The 21,647-nt window shown below is 69.6% G+C and overlaps 2 protein-coding genes across 3 annotated transcripts; one reads left to right on the top strand and one right to left on the bottom strand.

Annotated features, from left to right (window-relative positions):
- Nucleotides 1-463: 463 nt before the first annotated feature.
- Nucleotides 464-5,049, top strand: GPX3 (glutathione peroxidase 3; the record flags this gene model as incomplete). 2 transcript variants are annotated; one of them, XM_084243279.1, is made up of 5 exons in its annotated part: nt 464-550; nt 3,418-3,571; nt 3,980-4,097; nt 4,351-4,450; nt 4,561-5,049. In XM_084243279.1, the coding sequence occupies 5 exons, from the start codon at nt 464-466 to the stop codon at nt 4,780-4,782; spliced, it is 681 nt and encodes a 226-aa protein (XP_084099405.1). In that variant the 3' UTR covers nt 4,783-5,049. The 2 variants fall into 2 exon arrangements, with proteins under 2 accessions (XP_084099405.1, XP_084099404.1); XM_084243278.1 differs by having other exon boundaries at nt 3,860-4,097.
- Nucleotides 5,050-5,203: 154 nt separating this feature from the next.
- TNIP1 (TNFAIP3 interacting protein 1) lies at nt 5,204-20,288 on the bottom strand (the record flags this gene model as incomplete). Its single annotated transcript, XM_084243118.1, has 17 exons — nt 5,204-5,880; nt 6,725-6,815; nt 7,381-7,566; nt 7,866-7,931; nt 8,108-8,233; nt 8,912-9,040; nt 10,225-10,353; nt 11,521-11,652; nt 11,763-11,828; nt 12,401-12,490; nt 13,484-13,571; nt 14,535-14,629; nt 16,775-16,966; nt 18,540-18,623; nt 18,820-18,905; nt 19,470-19,604; nt 20,153-20,288. 17 exons carry the CDS (start codon nt 20,286-20,288, stop codon nt 5,846-5,848), a joined length of 1,866 nt encoding a protein of 621 aa, XP_084099244.1. The 3' UTR covers nt 5,204-5,845.
- Nucleotides 20,289-21,647: the final 1,359 nt, after the last annotated feature.

Here is a 21,647-nt window from a genome sequence, read left to right as displayed (position 1 = left end):
CTGCACCCCGGGCGCACCGGGGCCCCGCGGTCAGGACCACCGGCCACCCCAGGGCTCCCCGCCCACCGGGCCCCGGGACGCGCTGGACACCTGGTCTCTCCAGCACGAGCGCGCGGAGATGCCCTGGAAACCCGCCCTCGGCCGCGCGGGCGGGGCGCGCACCCCTCCACCTCCCTCCGGCCCGCGGGGGGCGCGGGGGGCGGCGGGCAGGGGCGCTCCGCGCGCCGGGGGGTCTCGGGCGCAGGACGCCCCTCGGCGCAGGGCGGGCTCGCCGGCCGCGGCTGGAGGGCGGGACGGCGGGCGGGAGCCGCGCCCCGGGAGGCCAGGCGCCCGCCATTGGCTGCGCGACCCCGGCCCGCCGCGGATTGGCCCTCGCCAGGCCTGAAAGGGCCCCGCGCGCCGGCCCCGCTGACCCACCAACGGCGGACCTCGGGCGGCTCGCGAGCCCCAGCCCGCCCGCGCCATGGCCCGGCTGCTGCGCGCGCCCTGCCTCCTCCCGCTGCTGCTGGCCGGGCTCGCGCCGCTCTGCCGGGGCCAGGAGAAGTCCAAGGTGAGTGCCCGCAGCGTGCCGCAGGTGCCCGCTCCCGGGAGAGGCCCCTCTGCCTAGCGCCCTCGGCAGGGGCAGCGCCCTGCTCGTGGGGACCCTCACCTGGGCGGCCCGCCCCACGTGGACCCGGTGCTTCCAGCTTTGGGGGCCAGAAGGATGAAGCGGAGAGGGGTGCTCCCCGTGGCCACATCCACACGCAGCCGTGCCTAGCAGCGCCTCCACGGGGCCTGAGGGTGTGCGCCCCCCCCCCCACCCCGCAGCCCAGCCTGGGTGGCGGCCAAGGCCCTGGGAGACTGACCGCAGAGGAGGGCATGTGTGGCTCGCTCCTGAAGAACGCTCCAGAATGCGCTTGTGCCAAGAATGACAGAGGCGGTTCTGGGCCTCAAGGGAAGAGGCAGGGAGAGCCGTGCACCAGCCACACCACGGGGCCCTGTCGAGACCCCTGCCCCTTCCTGGGCCTCAGTTTCCCCATCTGCAGGTGGTGATGGCTCAGAGGAGTGCGGGAGCTCAGAATCCGGGGCTGCTCTCCGCAGGCCTCCTGCTCCAGGCAGGCTCACCCCCACCGCCCACAGACCCGCGCTATCCCTCCGTGAAGAGGGGGTCACGGCTCAGGACGGGCAGGGTTCCCCCAAGACTTGGTCCGCCCCCAGCAGGGTGTGACCTTGGCTGGAAAGGGGGCGCAGGGACCAGGAAGGGGCGGCCCGGGGAGTGCGTGTCCTGGCGCACGGGCCAAGGGTGCTTGCCCCAAGGGAGGCGAGGCCAGACCCAGCGGGTGTCCGGGCCCCACCCACACGCGCGGGCTTACCTAGGCACAAGCCTGAGCTTCTGTTTCTGAAACCTCAGGTCTTTATTCTAAGATCTTCTGGGGCCAGGATTCTGCTTCCTGAATTGTGTCCAGGCCTCAGAGGCCCCTTCATGCCCAGCCCGGAGCCTCAGCCTGGCCGCCTGCAGACTCGGCTGTGCAGCCGCTTCCTCAAGTCTCCCCCGACCCAGCTCGGGAGCTCCTGGGGCAGGGGAGACAGGTGGCGGGAGGACGGGGTGGAGTCAGCCCTGTCCTCTTAGCTTGGGGGGCTGCAGGCGGGAGCAGGGAGTCCATGAGTCAGGGATGAGGTGTGATCTCCCGGGACACTGCCAGCCAGCTCGCCGCGGACAGCCTGGCCACGCGCACCACTGCTCCCAGAGCAGAGCGCCGGGTGTCACCCGGATCTGGGAGTCAACCCCCACCTCACCCCGCTCTGGTTCGCCGAGGGGCAGCGGTGGGGGACAGGCTGGAACAGAGGTGACCACCTGGGGGAAGGGCCAGCGAACAAAGCCCCGGTCTCCCTGCCTGCCTGTCCCTGCCTTTGCCCGCACAAGGACTCCGCAGGGGAGCAGCGGCTGCTGACGTGCGTGGGAGCCTAGTAACCACTGGTCTCTAGGTGACCAAACCCGGTGGCACCGAGTCATGGAACCCAGGCTGGCGGCCAGGGCTGAAGGGCCCGGGGCAGCTCCAAACACAACCCCTGTGCCCATCACGTGGGCCGCCCTCTGACCCTGACCCCTCGGCCCCGGCCATGCTGGCCCCAGGGAAAGCGTCCTTCCTCCCTTCCTACCAGTTGGGGGGCAGGGAAGACCCTTCCTGGTGACTTGGGACCCTCCAGCCTCTCCCAGCTCTGGCAGAAAAATCACTGTCCCACCCAGTGGGGGTCCTTCAGCGAGACCCCCCGGGGCGTCACCTCCTGCAAAGGGGGGGGGGCAGTCAGCCCTGGGGGCAGCTGGCTCCCTGCTGCCATTAGACCTGACACAGAGAGGGCCTTGCCTGGGCCACGCAGCCCGCAGCCCCCTCCCCAGGCCCACCCCGCCCCCGCGGACTCCTGCTGCAGGAGCAGCCAGTGTGCGGACACCCTCTCGGCTTCCTCCCCAGAGGGGGTGGGGAGGGCAGTAGAGGGTGCAGGGAGGTCAGTGGACGGATGCGGGCCTCCGGGCCAGCTGGCCGCGTTTGGTGTTTGTTGTGCTGGGTGTTTGCCTCTGGAGGTGGATCTGACCCCACCCGGGGCCTCGGAGGCCCAGGGGCTGGAGAACGGCCAGTGCAGGCCGTAGGTACCCACAGCAGCCACTGGACTCGGGGTCATTGGGCTCCCGCCCACGCTGAGGGGAGTGAGGCCAAGCAGGCACATGGGGGGCCACAGCCTGCAGTGGCTCCAGACAGAGACACTTCCCCCCAGCCTGGGCCACACCGCTAGCCGCTGGCCGGTCTAGCCCCCCGTGGCGTGGTGGGGAACTCTCCCGGGGGGTCGGGGGGACATCTTCCCAGTGCAGCCCTCGTTCCGGGGCCAGCTCACACCCCAGCCGCTTGCGCCTCACCATGTCCTCGCAGTGTGGCCACAGGGACCCGGGGGGTCAAGCAGCAAGGACACCCTCGAGTTGCCCAGACCAGATGGGTGGGCAGCGCCCTCTCCCCTGAGACGCGGCCATCCAGGCCTCCCTGCTAAGCATTGCCGCCGTTCAGCCAATGCTCTTTCACCGTGGGGAAACTGAGGCTGTCCACCCAGGAGGAGGGTGCCGGGGCAGGACCCCTGTCCCCACGGGCACCCCTGTCTGGAGTTGGCTGGAGCAGCAGCGGGCAGAGGAAGGCGCCATCACCGGACGCACCCCCGGGACTCCCCAACAGCGCCAGCTCCAGCCCCCCTCTGCAGCAGCAGATCCCTGGCCTCCCTGGCAGGCCTCCCTGCTGCTGCCAGGTCTCGTGACCCCGCCCCCGCCTCCAGCCCGCTCAGGCCTGGCTCTTGCCAGCTGGCCCGGCTAGGCCCGTGCTGGTCAGGCCCGGGCGGGGCCCAGCCCCGCCGGGGGGCACTGGGCCAGGGGCTCCCTGACCATGCCTGCCGTTGCAGACGGACTGCTACCCCAGCGTGAGCGGCACCATCTACGAGTTCGGGGCGCTCACCATCGGCGGGGAGGAGTACATCCCCTTCAAGCAGTACGCCGGCAAGTACGTGCTCTTCGTCAACGTGGCCAGCTACTGAGGCCTGACGAGCCAGTACGTCGGTAAGCAGCCCCTGCCCCTCAGCCCTCGGCTGCCAGCAAGGGGAGCCCGGCCACCAGCCCCAGCCCGCCCAGCCCTGCGCGCCCCCCCAACCGGGAGGCCAGGCCTAGCCTCGGTGCCCTCAGTACATCCCGCAAGATCCCGCTCGCCCGCTGCCTCCCTGAGCTGCCGCCGCCCGGGCAGGGGGTGGAGGACCTGGGGCCCGAGACAGGCAGGGGCAGCAGCGGGCGGAGGCCCCAGGTGCATGGACCTTGTGGCCGGGGGGAGGAGGGGGGCGTTGCTGACTGCAGAGGGTCGTTCGCTCCCTGGTGGGGCTCAGACCCACGCTCCCCGGCTGGCCCTGGCCCAGGTGCCAGCTGTTCTGGGGCGAGGGTCCGTCCAGGCCGCCACGCTCTGCTCTCCCCGCCCAGAGCTGAATGCACTACAGGAAGAGCTCGAGCCCTTCGGCCTGGTGGTCCTGGGCTTCCCCTCCAACCAGTTTGGAAAGCAGGAGCCTGGCGAGAACTCGGAGATCCTCAACACCCTCAAGTGAGCGTCCAGGCCCTCCCCGCCTGGCTTCCCTGGCCCTGACCCTGACCCACCTAGACAGACAGGAGCACGCCCAGCGAGTGGGGTGCAGGGCGGAGGGGCACAGAGCCAGGTCACCTAGAGGGCGCCCGGCTGGCAAGAGGCGGCCCCTGCGCGCCCCCCAAGCCTGCGCGCCCCCCGAGCCTGCCAGCTGCCGGGCAGTCAGTCCCGGCCCGGCCCGGCCCTGCGCGCTCACTCGGGGGGCCCACTGCAGGTATGTGCGCCCCGGGGGAGGCTTCGTTCCCAACTTCCAGCTCTTTGAGAAAGGGGACGTGAACGGGGAGAAGGAGCAGAAGTTCTACACGTTCCTGAAGGTGACCCCTCGGGCGGAACCGGGGCTCTCTGCGGGCGGGCGCGGCCCTGGAGGGGAGGGAGGCAGGGTAGGGAGGCGGCCAGCGTGGTGGACACCACTCTGCCCGCCCAGAACGCCTGCCCGCCCACCACGGAGGTCCTGGGCACGCCCGGCCGCCTCTTCTGGGAGCCCATGAAGACCCACGACATCCGCTGGAACTTCGAGAAGTTCCTGGTGGGCCCGGACGGCGTGCCCGTCATGCGCTGGTACCACCGCACCACCATCGGCGCCGTCAAGACCGACATCCTGGCCTTCATGCGGCGGCGCGCGGCGCAGGAGCCCCCCACGCAGTAGAGCCCCCGTGCCCCCTCCCCGCAGGCCCCGAGCCCCTCCCCGCCCGGCGGTGCTCCCCAGAGCAGCCGAGGCCAGCGCAGCCGGGCCACCCTGGGGGCGGCGTCTCCATGAAGGAGAGGCCCGAAGCCCCCGTGGCGGGCCTCCCCAGAGCCTGTCTGAGGGCCCGGCCTTTGTGCATTCGGGCCGGCCCCGGCAGGGAAGCCCCCCCAGGACGCGCCCTCCCGCGCTGCCCTTGGCCCTGGACACCGCTCCCCCACCAGCCCAGTAAAGGCCTCGACAGCAGCTGTGCCCACGTGTCCTTCTTCGGGCGCCCCCGCGGGAGGAAGGTGCAGCTCGCGACTGGGGGTGCCCTCTGCTTCTCTGTGACCTCTGTCTCCCCACAATGCCCCCGCGTGAGGGCTGAGGCGGGGCTGCACTGACAGCAGCTCGAGGAGGCCGGGGTCCACACACGGAGAGGCCAGGGGTCGGGGGCATGCCCACCGGGCACGGAAGGACCAGTCACAGCGCGGAACTCGACCTTGGCTTTATGACCAAGATGTGTGCAAACAGCTGCCCAGCGGACAGCGCCGTCTGGACCTTGGGCACCTGGAGCCTCCAGCTGCTAGGCTGGGGGGGGCCTGGCTGGTGTCCCTCACCCCTGGCTGTGGGTGCTACTGGGGTGCGGGCTGTGGGCGCGGGCAGGGCAGGCCTATGCTCTCCGCCAGGAGGGCCGCTTCCCCCCGCTCTCAGGCAGGGTGGGCAGGGCGGGCAGGGGTCCTGACCTACAACCTAAAGCAGAAACTGACACACGGAACTCAGCAAACCCCGAGGGCCCGGAGCCCCCCGCCGCCGGGGGAAGCCTGGAAAGGAAGGCCCACACCCTCCTGAGACAGACGTACTGCAGCCGCCCCCGGCCTGTCCCCCCATGTGGCCTCTGGGGCCTTCAGCGGGGCTGTGGGCGCCGTGGCTCCCGGCTGTGAGGGGCTCAGGCAGGACAGGCTCTGGCCCCACGGAGCGCACGGCCCCAGCTCTCCGAAAGTCTGCGGTCAGCCGCTCTGCAGGGCGGAGGCGATGTGCTCTGGTCTCACTGGGGCCCCTCGCGGTCATTTTTGGTGGACTCTAAATAAACAGATGTCAGGACGTGAAGATGCAACATGCCCACCAAGAGCCGCCCTCGCCCCCTGGCCAGCCCTGCCAGGCCCCGCGAGGCGGGAGGCCCAGGACAAGGTCAGGCTCTTAAAAGGGCCCAAAGCCCAGCCCAGGAGTGGGAGCCTGGCCACCAGCTGCAGGTGCGAGGGCAGCTCCGCGGACACAGGGCAGCCCCACACAGAGCAGCGTCCAGGGCCTTCCAGGAAGAGCCTGGCTGACCAGCTGCCCCCAGCCCCAGCCCGTGCACCCTCGGAGGGGCCTGGCCTCGGTGGGCCTCCCTCCTGCCCCCATCCCCTGGCAAGTGCCCCAGACCCCATGGGCAGGGTGGCCTCTGCCCAGAGCAGCCCAGACAACCAAGGTGGTCAGGCCAGAGCCCTCTCAAGGCTGAGGCCCTTTGGCCGGATGGTGGGACCAGGCCTGGCCCTGTCCCCTCCTGCCCGCCCTGCTCTCGGCTCCTGCCCCCTGGCCAGCTCTCCAGCACCCAGCCTGGGCCCCCCCGCCCAGGCCCCTGCACGCTCATTTCTCGGCACCCCCTTCCTCAGAAGTATGAGGCCCGGCGCCTGGCACGGGCAGGCTCCTCTGCCCGCTCCTGCAGGTTGAAAGGCCTGCAAGACAGGTTTGAGCGGCCCGTGACAGCCGCTCGCCTGCTGCACGGCTCCAGCGTGGGGCCACCAAGATGCCGGGCCTGGGGAAGCGGGGTGGCGCCAGCGCTCACCCACACCCCTCACCCCTCCCAACACCACTTTGGAAAGCCCAGGTCAGAGGGCAGTGACCTCCGGGCAGCCCTGCAGACCCTGCCAGGGCCTGGCCTCACCTGGCTCCACAGGCCTGGCCACAGGTTGGTCCGGCAGTGGGGAGGCCGGGTGGCGCGGCCCCACATACGGGGTCCTCCAGGCGTACTCCGGCTGCGGGGAGACCAGGGCCGCTGTCAGTGATGTGACCGGCGCGGGCCGGCCCCCGTGCGGGATGGGGCACCCTTCACGGGAGGAGGCCGAGGCGTGGGGGTGAGGAGCCTGGGCAGGGAGCCCCGGGAGCCCAGCCGGCATCCAGGCCGGGCCCAGCGTGGCTCTCCTCCCCGAGGTGTTTGAGATGAGCTGTGAGAAGCAGGGAGGCACCACCCTTGCCCAGGGGCGTGAAGTCCCGGGCCGGCAGGTGTAGATACAGGACAGGAGACAGCAGCTGTGTGGAGGAACAGCACGGAGAGGCGCGGGGAAGGCAGAGGCGGCATGCGAAGGTGCACAAGGTGCCGCCCAGCCCCGCCTGGCTGGGAGGGAGGGCCCGACTGGCCTCCTGTCCAACAGCCAGGGCTGCCCAGGGTCCTGCCAGAGAGCAGGCCAGAGCAGCCCTGGACACTGTCCCCACGGCCCAGTCTGTTCTGGACGGGCCAGGATGCAGCACTGGCCCCTCACAGACTGCCCCCCGGGCGGCACTGGGTGGCCATGAGTGCTGGGCCAGCAGGTAGGGGCTCACCAGGTGGAAGAGGTGCGAGCCAGGGAGCGGGGGCAGGTGGTCCACGGCCATCGGGGGCGGCGGGTAGCGGATCTGGGACCAGTCGTCGAAGCCGTGGGGCGGCGCCATGGCGGCCACGGGCGGGTAGGGGTAGGCCCCGCACAGGTGCTCCAGGCGGGGCTCCCCGTGGTAGCGGTCTGCAGCGGCCTGCAGGGAAGGCGGCTGTCGGACTCTGGCCTGCACAGTGAGCAGGCGGGGGCGGGAGGGTGGGACGCAGGACACCAGCGCTGGCGGCGGCTGTGCCCGGAGCACGTGCCCTGCAGAGGACCTGGGGGCACGTGGCGGTGCCAGGGAGCCTGGCGGTGCTCCCTCACCCCGTGGGCCCGCAGCGGGCGGGCAGGGCGGCACGTGGCCTGGGGGCACGTGGCGGACCAGGGAGCCTGGCGGTGCTCCCTCACCCCGTGGGCCCGCAGCGGGCGGGCAGGGCAGCTCACCTGGGCCCTCACCTTGCTTTTCCTCCTCTGCTGTCTGAGAGCTTCCTGTGCCTTCTCCTCATCCTTGAACGCTTTCAGCTGAGGGAGGAGGGAGGAGGTGTTGGACCAGGGGCCCCTGCTGGCGGGTCCCAGGGCTCAGCGGCCAAGGTTCCTGGTGATGGGGCCACTTGGCGGAGGCCTGGCCGCTGGGGAAGGGGGCAGGGCAGGGCTGGCCCCCACACGCCGGCCCTGGGCAGGGGGACGCCGCGCCGCACCTGGGCGCTGGACAGGCTGAGCTGGGCCTGCAGCTTCTCCACCTGCTTCCTCAAGTCCTCCTTCTCCTCGTTCATGCGCTCCCGGTCACTGCGCTCCCGCTGGAAGTCCTCCTCGAAGATCTTCACCTGGGGGTGGGGGGCAGCTCTGAGAGGGGTCCGGACGCCGGGTGTGGGCGGCAGGGAACCGCGCGCCTCCAGCCTCACCCCCGCTGCAGACAGACTTTCTAGCCCCTCTGGCCAACACCCAGGCTCCGGCGTCTGTTTGAACTAAGGCTCCCCGGCTAACAAGCAAAGGCAGGTGGCCGCTCAGCCGCCCAGGCCGCCAACTGCTGAGGCCAGGCCCCAGGACCGGGGTGGGCCTCTGAGCCGTGCTCCCAGCAGAGGACCCACACAGCTGCCCAGCTGGGGTGGAGGGATGCAGTCGGGCAGCTGCCAGCTCAGACGCCTCAGGAGCCAGCCCGCTTCCGTCCCGGGACCCCAGGAGCTGGGTTTCACGCTTGTGTGTCTTTGGCTCCCTCCCAGGGCTACCCAGGACTTCTGACAGCGGTGCAGACTCGGGGTCCCGGCCAGGCGAGCGACTTTGGGTTTATGGCCACCAGAGGTTGGGACTCTCGCTCAGGACAGAAACCTCCCTTTCAAATACACAATTGTTGAAGGCAGCATCCGAAAAGCGAAAAGCTCACGTCAGAGACCCGGGGCCCATGGCTGCAGGGCAGCGCAGGGGCGTGGGGGCTACTGCTGGGAGGAGCCTGGAAGAGCGAGGGCCCTCCGGGCCTGGGCGCTCCACCCCGGGGGGCCGCTCACCTGCTGCTTCAGCAGTTCATTCTGGGTGAGCAGCTCCTGCTTCCTCAGGCTGCCAGCTCCCTCGGGGCTCCCGAAGGCTGTGGGTGGGGACGGCTGGGGGGCCTGGATGCTGAGTGCTTCCTCCAGGGCCTGCGGTGGGGAGAGGGCGGGAGCCCATCAGCAGGGCCTGGGAGCCAGGCCCACGGTGATGACCCTGATGATGACCATGTCCCAGGGAATGCGTGCAGCCCTCAGGAGCATGCACAGGCTGTGAAGAGGCCACCATCACCCCACTCTAGACCTCAGGGGCAGCAGCGGGCTGTCCGCAGCAGGGCGGGGCAGAGCAGCTGGGCGCAGCAGCAGGCCCCACCAGCTCTTTCCAACTGAGACTGCATTTAGTTTCACTTAGTGCTACACCTTTCCAGTTCTATAAAGAGGCTGGAACATCACAAATAAAATTTTGAAAGTGAAAAGAGCACAACAGCTGTGCCGCAGGCTCAGGAGACCCGTCCCCGGCGCCCGAGGCTGCCCCTCCTGCCCTGTTCACACGGGACGGGCTCCTTGCGCCCCCCAGGCACTGGCCCTGCCCTGTCCCAGCCAGAGCAGCAGGAGGCACGACGTTCTGGTCTCTGCACCCCGTAACCCACGAAGGACAGCTTGCTTGCTCTGATAGCAGGGCTCCAGGGGCCAGGAGGTCATCAGCCCAGGACCCCACGGAAAGGGTGCCCCACCAGCAGGGCTGGCTCGCCCGGCGGGCAGCGTCAGAAGGGAGAAGGGACACCCCAGGCCTCTTCTCCCCAGCCCTCCTGTGGGCTCGCCCCTGCCATAGAGCAAGGTCAGGACGTTGGGACCAGGTCCAGAGAGCAAACCCAGGCCCCCGGGGAGTTAAGAGCAGCTGGGGTCGGCCTGGAGACAGCCACCAGCCCCAGCCTGGCCCAAGGCCCAGAGATGGCCCACAGCGGAAGGTCTGTGCTGTCCCCCAACCCCACTTCTCAAGGGTGCGGTCCCCGGGGCTGCGCTCTTTCCGCTCCAGTGAAAATTCCTTAGCGCAAGGGGAGCCTGGGGCCGGGGGCGTGCACCTGCCTGCATCCCCCGCCAGGAGACAGGGCAGGTCAGGAGTGAGTGGGTGGGGCCCGAGGTGGGCGGGCCCGGCTTGAGGGAGGGGGGGCAGCCAGCGGGAGCGGGGCTTGGGTGTCCCAGGGAAGCAGGGCGCCCCCCACCACCCGCACCCTCCCACCAGCTCAACAAGCTGAAGGTTAGGAGAAGGGGAGCCGGGTCTGCACTGACCCCAGGGAGGAGGAGGGGGCACGGAGGGCACCCACTAGGACACCCACCTTGTTGAGCCGCTGGATCTCCCTGTCCTGGTACTCCCGCTGCCGGGCAAGGGGGCTCAGCTGGTCCTGCAGGTACCTGATCTTCTGGCGCAGCTCCTTGGCCTCCACGGTCAGCTGCTCCTTGTCAGTCTGCAGGGCACAAGGAGGGTGAGCGGAGCTTGTCCCTCTCCCCACCCGTCACCCATGATGTCCACGGGCACCCTGCGAGGCCCTGGGGTCAGGTGTCCTGTCCGCTGAGGTGGAAGGCCCCGTGGGTGGACACCAGCTGCCCGACAGCCAGCTGGCCTGGCGCAGTCTGAGCCTGCTGGGGGGGGCTCGTAGCACGAGTCGCCGTGGCTTCGGGGGCACACGGGCGCCAGGGCTGTCTTGTCTGTGACTCTCCAGCAGAGAAGTCAGTTCCCACTGCCTTGCACAGGGTCCCCTGTGTCCTTCCCAGTGATAAAGCACTGAGAACCCCTAAAAGACCCGCCACGGGACAGCCTGCGCCCAGGGCAGGGGAGACACCGAGAGCAATGAAGGTGGTACGGGCAGAAAGTGTCTCCACGTGAGGATGGTATTGCACGGATAGAAGAAAGTTCTCCCAGCTGGGGAGGGACCTGGACGGCTGACACAGGACAGATGCCTGTAGGAGGGAGCCGGGCCCCTCTGCGCCGCAGCCCAGGCTTCTGCTGCAGCCCCATGGAGACGCCAAGACAAAAACGCAGCTCCAGACCGATCTGGAGTGGCAGCTGCTCCAGACCCCGACCCCCAGGGGCCTCAGCAGGACCAGCCACCCCTCAGAGGACTGAAGCTGGCCCCTCTCTCTGGTCCCCGAGCCACCTGGACACACACCTGCATGCTGGCTCCTGTGAGTGGGGGTCAGCACCTCTGCCCACGGGCGCAGGACTGGGTGCTCAGCCTGACCCTCCCGGCCTGGTACCAGGAGAACCCCGTCCCAGGATGGTCCCGCAGAGGAGGCCACTGGGCTCCAGCCTCCCTTTAAGCAGCTAGCTCTTCTCTGCATGTGTTCAACCAGGGGCCACGCAGCACCTGTCCTCTCAAGCAGCCCCCTGAGGGTGCCCAGACTTTAAGTGAACAAGAGGCTCTGCATGATAACAGAGCGCACGGAGCAAGAGCCCGTCCAGCTTTCTCCATGTTTGGATGGGAGATGGCACGGCGGGGCGGGGGTGCTCCTGTCTTTGGCTGGCAACCCCACGCCGGACCCCATGCAGGGCCCACACGGAGCCCAGCCAGCAGCCCCAGCCAGGCAGCGGAGCGGGAGGGACAGCTGGGTCCCGGTCTCGGCCCCGCACTCACCTCCTCCATCTCGATCTTGGACTTGGCCAGGAGCAGCTTGCGGTCAAAGTCACGCTGCCTCAGCTCGCGCTCGGCCTCCAGCTCGGTCACCTGCTTCTGCAGCTCCGCCAGCTTCTGCCGCAGCTCCGTGATCTGCCGGGAAGAGGGAGGGCACGTGGGGCGGTGGACGCCAGGCTGGGGCTTGGAGGGCCACCCGGGAGGAGCCGGCCCATGCGCAGCCGGTCCTGGGGGCCCAGCCTCACCTTCTGCTCGTACTGCTGCTTCATGGAGCGGAAGTGCTGGTCCCACTGCTTGTTCACCTCCAGCAGCTGCGGGGGACACGGGTCAGCGGAGAGAGCAGGAGGGACAGAGAGCCGAGGCCCCGAAGGCCTCCTCCCCACGGCTTCTCCTCGGCAACATGCCGGCCCCCTGCCCTGCCCGAGCCCCGAGCCAGCGAGCCAAGGCCCAGACAGAGCGGCAGGGCCCAGGGGGTGCGGGGGCAGCTGCCCCACATCCTCAGGAGGAAGCCCTGGCCACGGAACGGAGTGGATGGTATCACGGCCGGCCAACTGGCCAGCCTTTCAGATATGCTGGGAGGGGCTCGGGACCCCAGGGTCTGAGGGGCCCCCATGTGGGGGCGCCTCCCCTGTGCTGACAGTCCACAGAGCCAGACAGGTCCCCGTGCCCAGCCACACCTCTCCACCACCCGGGGTAACCTCAGGGCCTCCTAACCCTCCGACAACTCTAGGCTGTGCCCCAAGGCCCGCCCCCCAGCATGAGCCCCGGGCAGGCGGCTGACTGGGACACAGAGCTGGCGAGGAGGCCCCGCCCCAGGCAGAGGGTCCAGCGGCCACCGCGCCTACAGAGCCCTGGCTGGCCAGAGGCCCCGGCCTCTACCCACCTCAGAGCGCTGCTGCTCCAGCAGCTTCACCTTCTTCTCGGCTGCGCCCACCGACCCCCTCTCGGGGGCCTTCACCGCAGTCACAGTGGCCTGCAGAGGACACGCCCCTTCAGCAAGTCCATCGGGCTGGCTGCCCCCTCGCCCCACGCCGCCCCTGTCCCGGCGCCAACTTGTGCCCCCACGCCAGCCGACCCCTCCAGCTGCAAGGCCAGAGCTGTTTACATTCGCGCAGGGTTTACCCCACAAGTGTGTTTAGAAAACTGGGCTGAGAAAGGGAGGGTGAGGCAGGGGGAGGGAGGGGGCCGCTGCGGAAGGGCCTTCCCTGCCCTGAGCCTGGGGCCACGGCAGCGGGCCAGAGACCCAGCGGGGCCAGAGGGGCTCTGTGAATGCAGGGGCCGCCATAGGGGGCGAGCCAGGGGCAGGGGAGCCTTGAGCGTCTCCCCCACACCTGGCTCCTGACATCAGGGGACAGAGCCTGCCTGCCTATTCCTGTGACCCTTCCACATGGGTCAGGGAGCAAAGTCTGGCCCTGGGGCAGAGGTGGGGGCACCTGGGAGGAGGTCCAGACAGATCCCCCACACAGCAAGAGGGAACAGAGCGGTTAGGCTAATCACCGCCATTACCCGGGTGTGCGCAGGCGGGAGCCCTGCCGCAGTCATCAACCCCATTACAGGGGGGATGTGGGCAGGGCCAGGCTCAGTGCTGAGGCAGGGGAGAGGGCAGGGCAGGGCTGCGGGGGGGGGGGGGGGGGAAAGGGCGCGGGGGGAGGGCTGGCAGGAGGGGCCCCTCCAGGCACAGCCAGGGCTCAGCAGGGTCCCTGGGGGCTTCAATCAAGCACCCCCGAGCAGCCAGGAGACCCCAGATGCTCGGCCTTCTTTTGGGGGCTGCCCTCTGGGAGCAGCCTGGAGGGCTGGGGCATATTTGGAAATGTGCAGCGATGGAGCTGAGGGGTCACAGCGCCTGCCCTGACCGTGGTCCCAGGGCTGAGGCAGGACAGGGGATAGGACGCCAGGCCCCCCCGCACCAGCATCTCAGGGCAGCTGGCGGGCAGGAACCCCACATACCCGAGGCCCCCGCACACACCTGCTGCTGTCTGGCTGCGCCGGGCTGCCCGGAGGGGCCCTCCCCGCCGCTGCCCGTCAGCAATTTCTTCAGCTCCACGTTCTCCTCCCTGCGCAGGGCAGACCAGCATCACGGGTGGTTTCGGTCAGCGGCCGGGCCTCAGGCCCAGCACCATGGCCGTGCTGCTGAGGGCCGGCGAGCAGGGCCCCGCCACCCGAGGCCCCCGGCAGTTTGACCAGTGGGTGTCTGTCCAGGGGCCTCAGGGCCTGGGGGCCCCCGCTGGGTGCAGACCGGCGAAAGAGCCTCCCCAGGCCCCTGCAGAGGGGGGCAGCCACCCTGGGGCTGAGCACCACCCTGCGTCCAGGGGAGGGCCCCGCGCCGGGGCTCCGGGGCTGCGCCCTGCTGCTCGTCCCAGCCTTTCCTTGCAACCCTTTTAAATCACAAGTGACACAGGTGACGGTGCCTCTCGACGAGTCGCAGGCCGGTGCCCGGGCTGTGTCAGCGCGCGGAAGACACATGAGAGCCGCTCGCGCAGGGAGCCCAGGAGGGCCGTCCCCTCACAGCATGTCCGCACCCCTCCTCCGGCCGGCCGTGGGCACAGGCCCGCGTCACACAGCTGTGGGACCACCTGCCTGCCCGGGGCTGCATCACTGTCTCCAGGCTCCAGACTCCGCGGGCAGACCAGACCCAGGCTCATGCCCGGGGGTGCTGGAAGCGCAGACTCCACAGCCTGGCCTCGACAGTCCGACCCTCAGAGACCCCGACTCACACTCAGGCCCAGGAGAGGGGCTCGCAGGCCCCAGGAGGATGGCAGGACGATGGTGACCGGGCAACACGTCCAGCTCTCCCACCACCGCCCTGACCCCGTGGGAGGCCGCCCACAGGGACGGGGCGTGCCCAGGTTCTGACACAGCTCCAGGATGCTGGACGCCCGGCTCTCTGGGGCAGGAAAGGGTCAGGGGGCACGGCCAGGGCCCCAGAGAGAAGGCCGAGGGCAGCATCAAAGCCTCAGCACCTCCGTCCCACCCAGAGCAAGGAGCCAGACCCCTCCCGCCCGCCTCGCCGCCCGTACCTCAGCCTCTCGGCAGCCTGGTCCCGCTGCTCCAGGCCCTTGTCCAGCTTGGCCTTCAGGGCCTCATTCTCCTCCCGGAGCTGCTCACACAGGGTCTGCAGGCGGGGTGCTGGGGTGAGGTGAGGTGCACGACCCCAGATGTGGGGGGAAGGGGCAGGCCGCGGCCCAGGTCTCTCAGGAGAACGGGGACAAACCCCAGGCCCAGCCCGGGCCCTCTGGTCACCCTGCTCCAGGAGCCAGCCACGGGGACGCTGACCAAGGGCTTCCGGCCCTAAAATGTCAGAGGCTCGGTCCCCCAAGTCACAGTCTCCGTCCCCCCACCCCCAAGTCAGAGTCTCCACCCCCCCAAGTCAGTCTCCATCCCCCCAAGTCAGAGGCTCGGTGCCCTCCTCCCCTCCCCATCTCTGCTGATTCCTGTCCCTGCTTCACAGCTCGGCTTAGAAGTCACCTCCTCCGAGGAGCCCTCTGACCCCCCTTGGCATCGTGACAGTGACAGGCAGAGAGCAGCTGGGCCGGCGTGTCTGAGCGTCCACCCCACAAGCCTGCGAGCCACGGAGCACTGCGACCCGGGCCTGGCCACAGCCCGCTCGGCCGCCGGCCAGCCAGGGGGGAGGTGGCGTCCACGGCACCCTGCCCCGCGTCACTCAGCGAAGGGACACTGGGCCTCCTGAGGCTAGGGCTGCCATGTCCATAGGATGCGGCCGGCCCTCCGCCCAGTCCCGGAGGAGCGGGGGCATAGACTGGCCGCCTACCAACCCAAGGCTTGTTGTTCCGGGAGATTCCAGTGTTCCACAGCCCGGCCCCGCCCGCTGACTAACACCGGCACCTGGGGCTGGACCTGCAGGAATCGGGCAGGGAAGGACAGACGCCGCACGAGAGCCCACTGAGTCCAGAGTCATCGTGGCCCGGAAATGTGAGTGGGCTGAAGCAAGAGCCGGGGTGGACGCGGGGCAGGCCTGGGACGTCCAGGCCAGGCCGCTAGGGAGCGGGCGAGCCCCGGGGGACCACTGCAGGGGCCCCTGCAGCCTCTGGGCACCTGTGCCCTGGCCCGAGCAGTGTGGAGGGCACGGAGATCCTGCACCAGCTGGCGACGTGCCTCACACCCGCTGTGCCGGCAGCCAGCCAGGAGCGGGGCTCAGACAGAAACAAACAGGCTGAGGAAAAACAGTGGGGGTGCAGGACCCCTCCTAGGAGTCCCGGTGTGGACCCCGATTCACAGCCCAGCCATTGAGTCTCGCAAGTCCCCCCCAGTTACCAGAGCCCCTTGTAAGCGCCGCTGACACGGAGCGGGCCTCCGCTGTCCTCCTGCCCCCAGCCCTCAGGCAGTGACCCCTGTGGCCTCGCCCTTCGAGGCCCTGCATTCAGCAGAGGTGCCCCCTCCCCGAGTGCTCTGCCCCCCCTCTGCTCATGCCAGACCTCCAGCCTGGACGTCCTCCCGCCCCCGACCCACAGGACCCTGCCCAGGAGGCCCCAGGACCCCACCACAGAACCTGGGAGGAGGGCCCCCCGCAGGCCTCGGACCTCATCCCAGGAGCCACGAGCTCAGTGGCCACCAGCTCAGCGGTCACCAGCTCACAGTGGCCTCAGAGCCCAGGCGACCACGAGCATCCTGGAAGCTTGCGCGAGCCCTTTCCAGCTCCCACACTCTAGACTGTTCTGAGCTTCGAACCCTCACGTTGGCCTGAGTTACTGAGGTGGACAGTGAGGGACAGAGAGGGCAAGTGCTTGTCCAAGGTCACACAAGTGTGACCACGGAGCCGAGGGCCCTGGCTCCCAACCGCTGGCCAAGCGGCTTGGTCCCCCCAGGGGCTTGGGGAGGGAACCCCTCACCCACGGTGCTGGTCAAGACACCCGGCTCGGGGACAGGACAGCGGAGGCCAGTGCAGAGACTGCCCCCCAGCTGGAGACTCTGGCCAGAGTGCACCAGGGGGGCTCTGCACCCCGAGCAGGGGATGACTGGCGGGTCCACCCAGGGCGGGTCCACCCAGGGCGGGTCCACCCAGGGCCAGCACACAGAGGGCGGCCTTTGCCCTCCCCCAAAGGCAGGGCTGCTCGGCCGGCCCCGCCCCGCCCAGGGCTGCCCCACCCGGCATTTCCCAATGTCCTTCCCCTTCCAGGTCCCTTCCCACAACTTCCTTGCCCAGAGCACCGCCCTGACTGGCAGCCAAGGCAGCCCCCAGCAGGCCCGGAGCTGGGGCAGGGAGGACGCCCCCCCGCCGCCCCCCCGCCGCCGGCCTCACCTGCAGCACGGAGGTGCGCTGCTCGTTCTTGTGCACCTTGGAGGCCAGCCGGTTGAACTCGAGCGCCATGCGGCCCAGGTGGGTGAAGAGCTGGCTGCGGTCGGGCTCCTCGGCGCACTCGCTCAGCGAGGACCCCAGGCGCTGCAGGTGCAGTCGCAGGTCACTGTGCCCCCGGGGTGGGGTGCCCGGCGCCTGTGGGGACCACAGGCTCGTGACTTGGGCGCCCGGCCCAGCTCGCCCGGGACACCCCACAGCGAACAGGCTCCGGCCTGGGCTGACGCTCAGGCAGGCCCGGGCTCTATGGCTGGCTGCTCCTAGCTGGAGGCTCCCGGCCCTCATGTCCCTCCCACTGGACACTCCTGGGCACAGTCAGGCCACCCCCCGAGGGACAGGCCCTCCGGCTCAGGGGTCCTGGCCAGGCCCCCATGTAGACCCCACGGGCTTCCACGTCCAGCACGTGTCATCCAGGGAACCGTCCAAGTGTCCAGCAGCTTGCAAGAGGTTCCCAGCTCCAACTCGGGCAAAGCAGCCTGCTCAAGATGCCAGTGTGGGCTGGGAGCAGGGAAGCGGCCCCTCCGGCTTCAGTCAAGTCCAGGCCGGGCCAGTCCCCCCCAAGGGGAGGGGCTAGCTAAGCCCATGGGCAGCAGGCCCGCCTCTGCCTCTGGCCAGGGGGCCACATACCTGGCCCAAGGGGCCTCCTGGGCCTCAGGTTCAGCTGAGCGTCCTCCAGGCCTGCCCGCCTCCCCGCACACCTGTGGCAGCACAGCCGTTGGCGCCACGGGTGCAGGCTGGGAAGCCAAGAACTAGGGCAGGGAATGGGCACGGCCCTGGGGTTCAGGGGGTGCAGTGGGCCCCCCGCCCGTCCTCAGGACCCGCCACCAGCACTGCGCTCTGTAAGCCCCACCGGCAGCCGCCCACACCTGCGCGGGCACCCATGCTGGGCAGAGGGGCCGCGGCGGCCAGGAGGGCGTGTCTGCGGGACGGCAGTGCTGGTCCAGGGTCAGAGCGAAGCACTTTCTCAGCGGGGGGGACGGAGCCCGGGACAGAGCCAGACGGGCCGCACCAGGCCGCTCTCCAGGCCGAGGAGCGGCCCGGGGTGGGAGCCGTGCAGGAGGCCTGTGCCCGAGGGCCAGGACTGGCCGGCACACAGTGGCCTGCCCAGGCCTGGTTCACTCCAAGCCCAGACTCAGTGGCGGGTGGGGCCCTCGCATCTGGGCCACAGGAGCCAGAATCTCAGAGGGGGAGCGGGGAGGGGCGGGGGGACTCGAGGGCTCCCAGAGAACATCCCAGAATTCCCAGCGGCTCCCAGCAGGCCGTAGCGGGCAGGAGACCCGCAGGGGCGAGGACGGGCGGAGGTGCTGGGACACCCCAGAGCTGGAGGGCTGCGGGGGGTGGATGTGTGGGTGTGAGTGTGAGCGTGTGAATTAGTACAAGCGTGAGGATGGGGGTGGGGGGCCCGAGAACGGGGTGTCTGGGGCCGGGGACCTGGGGGTCGGGGTGGGCCGGGGGCTGGGGCGCTCCTGACCTCCCTGACCGGCCGGGCCCGCGCTGAGTCAGGGCAGCCATGGGCCTGAGCAGGCCGGGGCTGGGGAATGCCGGGCGCACACGTGGCCAGGCTGGGGTGAGGTGGGGAAGCCACCAGCGGGGATTTGCATACGTGAGCGAGAAGCGGCCCCTGCCACTGTCCCTGAGCGTCCCCGGTGGCTCCGGGTCCCAAGGCGGCTGAGCCTGGGGGTCAGGACGCCAGGGACCACGGTGCACTCACCGGCGTGTTCCCGGGGGGGCCACTGCTCTCGGGTGGGGAAGCTTGCTCCTCCGTGGGGACCACTTCGAACTCAGAGGAGGTGGCCTGAAGGGGAGGGGCGTCAGGAGCAGCCAGGAAGTGGCCTCCCCCTTCTCGGGGCCCACAGCCGAGATGGGCCCGGCCCCGCTCTCCCTGGGCCCCCCACCAGCACCTCCCTGACGGCGCAGAGGCCGGCTGGACCCAGGCCCTGCTCTGCCCCCTCTGTGCTGCCGGCCCAGCCACCGCAACAGACGCCACTTACGCTGGACGGTGGTTTGGGGACCGGCTCTGGCTGGACGCCGGCGGGCGCGGGCTTGGCAGCAGGTGCCGGGACAGCAGTGTCCTTTCCTGGAAGTCAAGGAAGTGCAGTGGGGGGCGCTGCTGGACATGGCCGGGTCCGAGCACGGCCCGGACCCAGACCAACACGCCTGCCACTCGTCCACCCACCAGGCACACCCAGGCCACGTGGGAAGCTGCCGCCCAGCCCCTGAGGCTCAGACCCTGGCCGGCTTGGACCCCGACCAGCGACCCCCACCGGCCACATGGGACCTCAGTCCGCATGCCGGCCAGGCTCGGCAGCCGGCCACCTGGCTCTGAGCCACACCCAGCAGGCTAACAGGCCCGTCCAGTCCCCCGGCCTTGGCGAGGGAGGGGCCAGGCCTGAGCGCGGCCCCTCCAAGGCCCAGCTGCCACGTCTGGCATGTAAATAGGCAGCTGGGCCCACGCCACACTTGCTGCCACCGCTGGGGCCAGCCCAACAGCCTGGCCACTGACGGACAGGCCGCCGGGAGCTCCTTCGGCGCGGGGGGACAGTCTGCGTCTGAGAAGCAAGGGAGACAGCCTTCCGGAATGGGCAGGACAGTGCTGGGCCTCCGAGGGGGGCGTGGGAGCAGAGGGCGCCCCCTCCCGTACCTGGGAGCTCGGCCAGCTGGTCGAAGGAGGACAAGGAGGACGAGGGTGGCGAGAGCAGCTCGCTGTCCTTGACCAGCTCCTCCGCCTTCTGCCGCAGCCTGGACGCTTCCACCTGGGACTCCCCCAAAAGCTCCCCTGAGGACAAGGGGACGGAAGGGGCGAAGGGTCAGTGGACGCACTGGTTCTGTCCGTGCTGGGCCCACATGTTGCTTCTGCCTCGTCTGACGCACTAGGCCCGGGGTTCACCCCAACGCCTCCCCGCGGGAGCTGCGGAGACACAGGGCACCGCCCACACCCAATACAGCCCAGAGCAGGGGGAGGCTCTGAAATCAGGGGGCCAGGGGTGGACAGAACCTGGAGCAGACCCTGGGCACCCTCTTTCTGCCCCTCCAGGCCACACCAGCCCATGGTCCCCAAAGAGCTAGGGGTTCACTCAGGCCTCCTGCCTTGGCTCAGAGGTGCCCCAGTCAGGGTAGGACTGGGTAGGAGCCGCCAGTCGGGACACCCTCCTGCCCCCCTGCCACCCCAGGAAGGCTCTGCCAGGGGGGACGGTGGAGCTCGCCCCGCCTAGAGGAGAGGCAGCAGCAGAGGGTGAGGGGCCTGGGCGGGGAGGGGTGGGCCAGGAGCATGGGGGTTGGCGGGCGGGGGATCCAGGAGCGTGGGGGCGGGGGAGCGGGCCTCACCTAGCATCTTGATGCCTTGCATCTTCTCCTTCAGTCTGGAATTCTCCTCCACCAGGCGCTCAAAGGCAGCGGACGCCTCTCCCGGAGGTGCGCTGCCCCCGGGGTCGTAGATCCGGTACGGTCCTCTCCCCTCCATGAATGGGCCTCAGCCGCTGCTGTGCCCGCCCAGCTGTGAGGACAACGGTGGTGTCAGGGTGCTGGCGTGGCAGCCGACATCCCGAACGAGCCCCCAGCACCAGGACAGACCTCGGCACGCAGGCAGGCCGGCCAGGGGACAGCAGGGCAGGACAGTCACCTCCTTTCGCTGGGACACCCTACCTCTATTAATGCAACCCCAGAATGACACCAGCTTCCTTTACAACTAGCACAGGGGACAGCAATGCAGGGGGCATCAAGGCCTCACGTTCCTGGGCTGCCCAGGAGGGCCAGCGCCAGTGGCCTGTCTGCTCTGCCACCCGTGAGCCCCCAACGCCAGGAAGGTGAGCTAGGATGGGAACACCAGTGAACACGGGCCAGACCCGCAGAGGGCCCAGAGGGGAGCCCCTGTGGGGGGCAGCCCCTTCCTCACTAAGGAGGGAAATGAAAGTCACACGCCAGTCAGAGATCTTTAAAGTGAAGTGCTGGTGCCCGGCGGACAGGGGGCACCTCGCTGACCATCACGCACACAGCCCACCCCCTACATCCCGCACAGCGCCCTTCGCCCACAGGCCTCCGCTTGGCCAGCCTGGCCCTTCCGGGGCCCACACGCACATGAGCTTTCCAGCAAAGCGCCGCCTACACGCGCCTTGGCGCCACCTCTTCGGCTTTATCTGCTGGTGAATTCAGAGCCCTGGGCCTGCGCCTCAGGGGCAGACTTGCCCCTGCCAGTGCAGCTCATGTGGAGGGCACCACGCTGGCCTCTGGCGGCACTGCCCCGCCCTGCAGCAGCAGCCAGGGGTCCCCCCTGAGGCCCCAACCCCGATAGTGGGCCAAGACCCACACAGGAGCTGGACACACAGGCGCCTGCCCTGCCCCGCAAAGCCAGGACCCCGCACCAGCACCAGCCATCGCTGGGCCTCAGTGACTGGACTCCCTGGACAGGCAGAGACACCCGAAGGAGCACCGTGGCCAGGGCGCACCAATGGCCACCTGGGGCACCTACGGCCGCCCTGTCTGCAGCTGCGAGGATGCTTTTACTGTGTCCACCTGCCACAGGCACAGGCTCCTGGAGCGCTGGACTGCACCGCCCTGCTCACCTGAACATCGGCGGAGCAGCCCGCCAGGCCTCACTGCCCCTACCCAGAGCTGGCCCTGCCTCCAAAGGGCCACGTGCCACAGCCCAGGCCCAGCAGGACCCAGCACACCCAGGATCCAGGGAAAAGCGAAGTATAGGTGAGAACGCATGATGGGGAACATGTGTGCAGGCGCAGGACACGCCACCTGGACAGTACCTGGGGACGGGGCTTGGCGCCAACACCTAGAGATGACACAGGCAGAGAAGCAGGCCTCGGTGGCC

The sequence above is a fragment of the Talpa europaea genome (assembly GCF_964194135.1).
Source record: "Talpa europaea genome assembly, chromosome: 9".
Taxonomy (NCBI): domain Eukaryota; kingdom Metazoa; phylum Chordata; class Mammalia; order Eulipotyphla; family Talpidae; genus Talpa; species Talpa europaea.
This window is presented reverse-complemented; position numbering and strand designations above follow the sequence as displayed.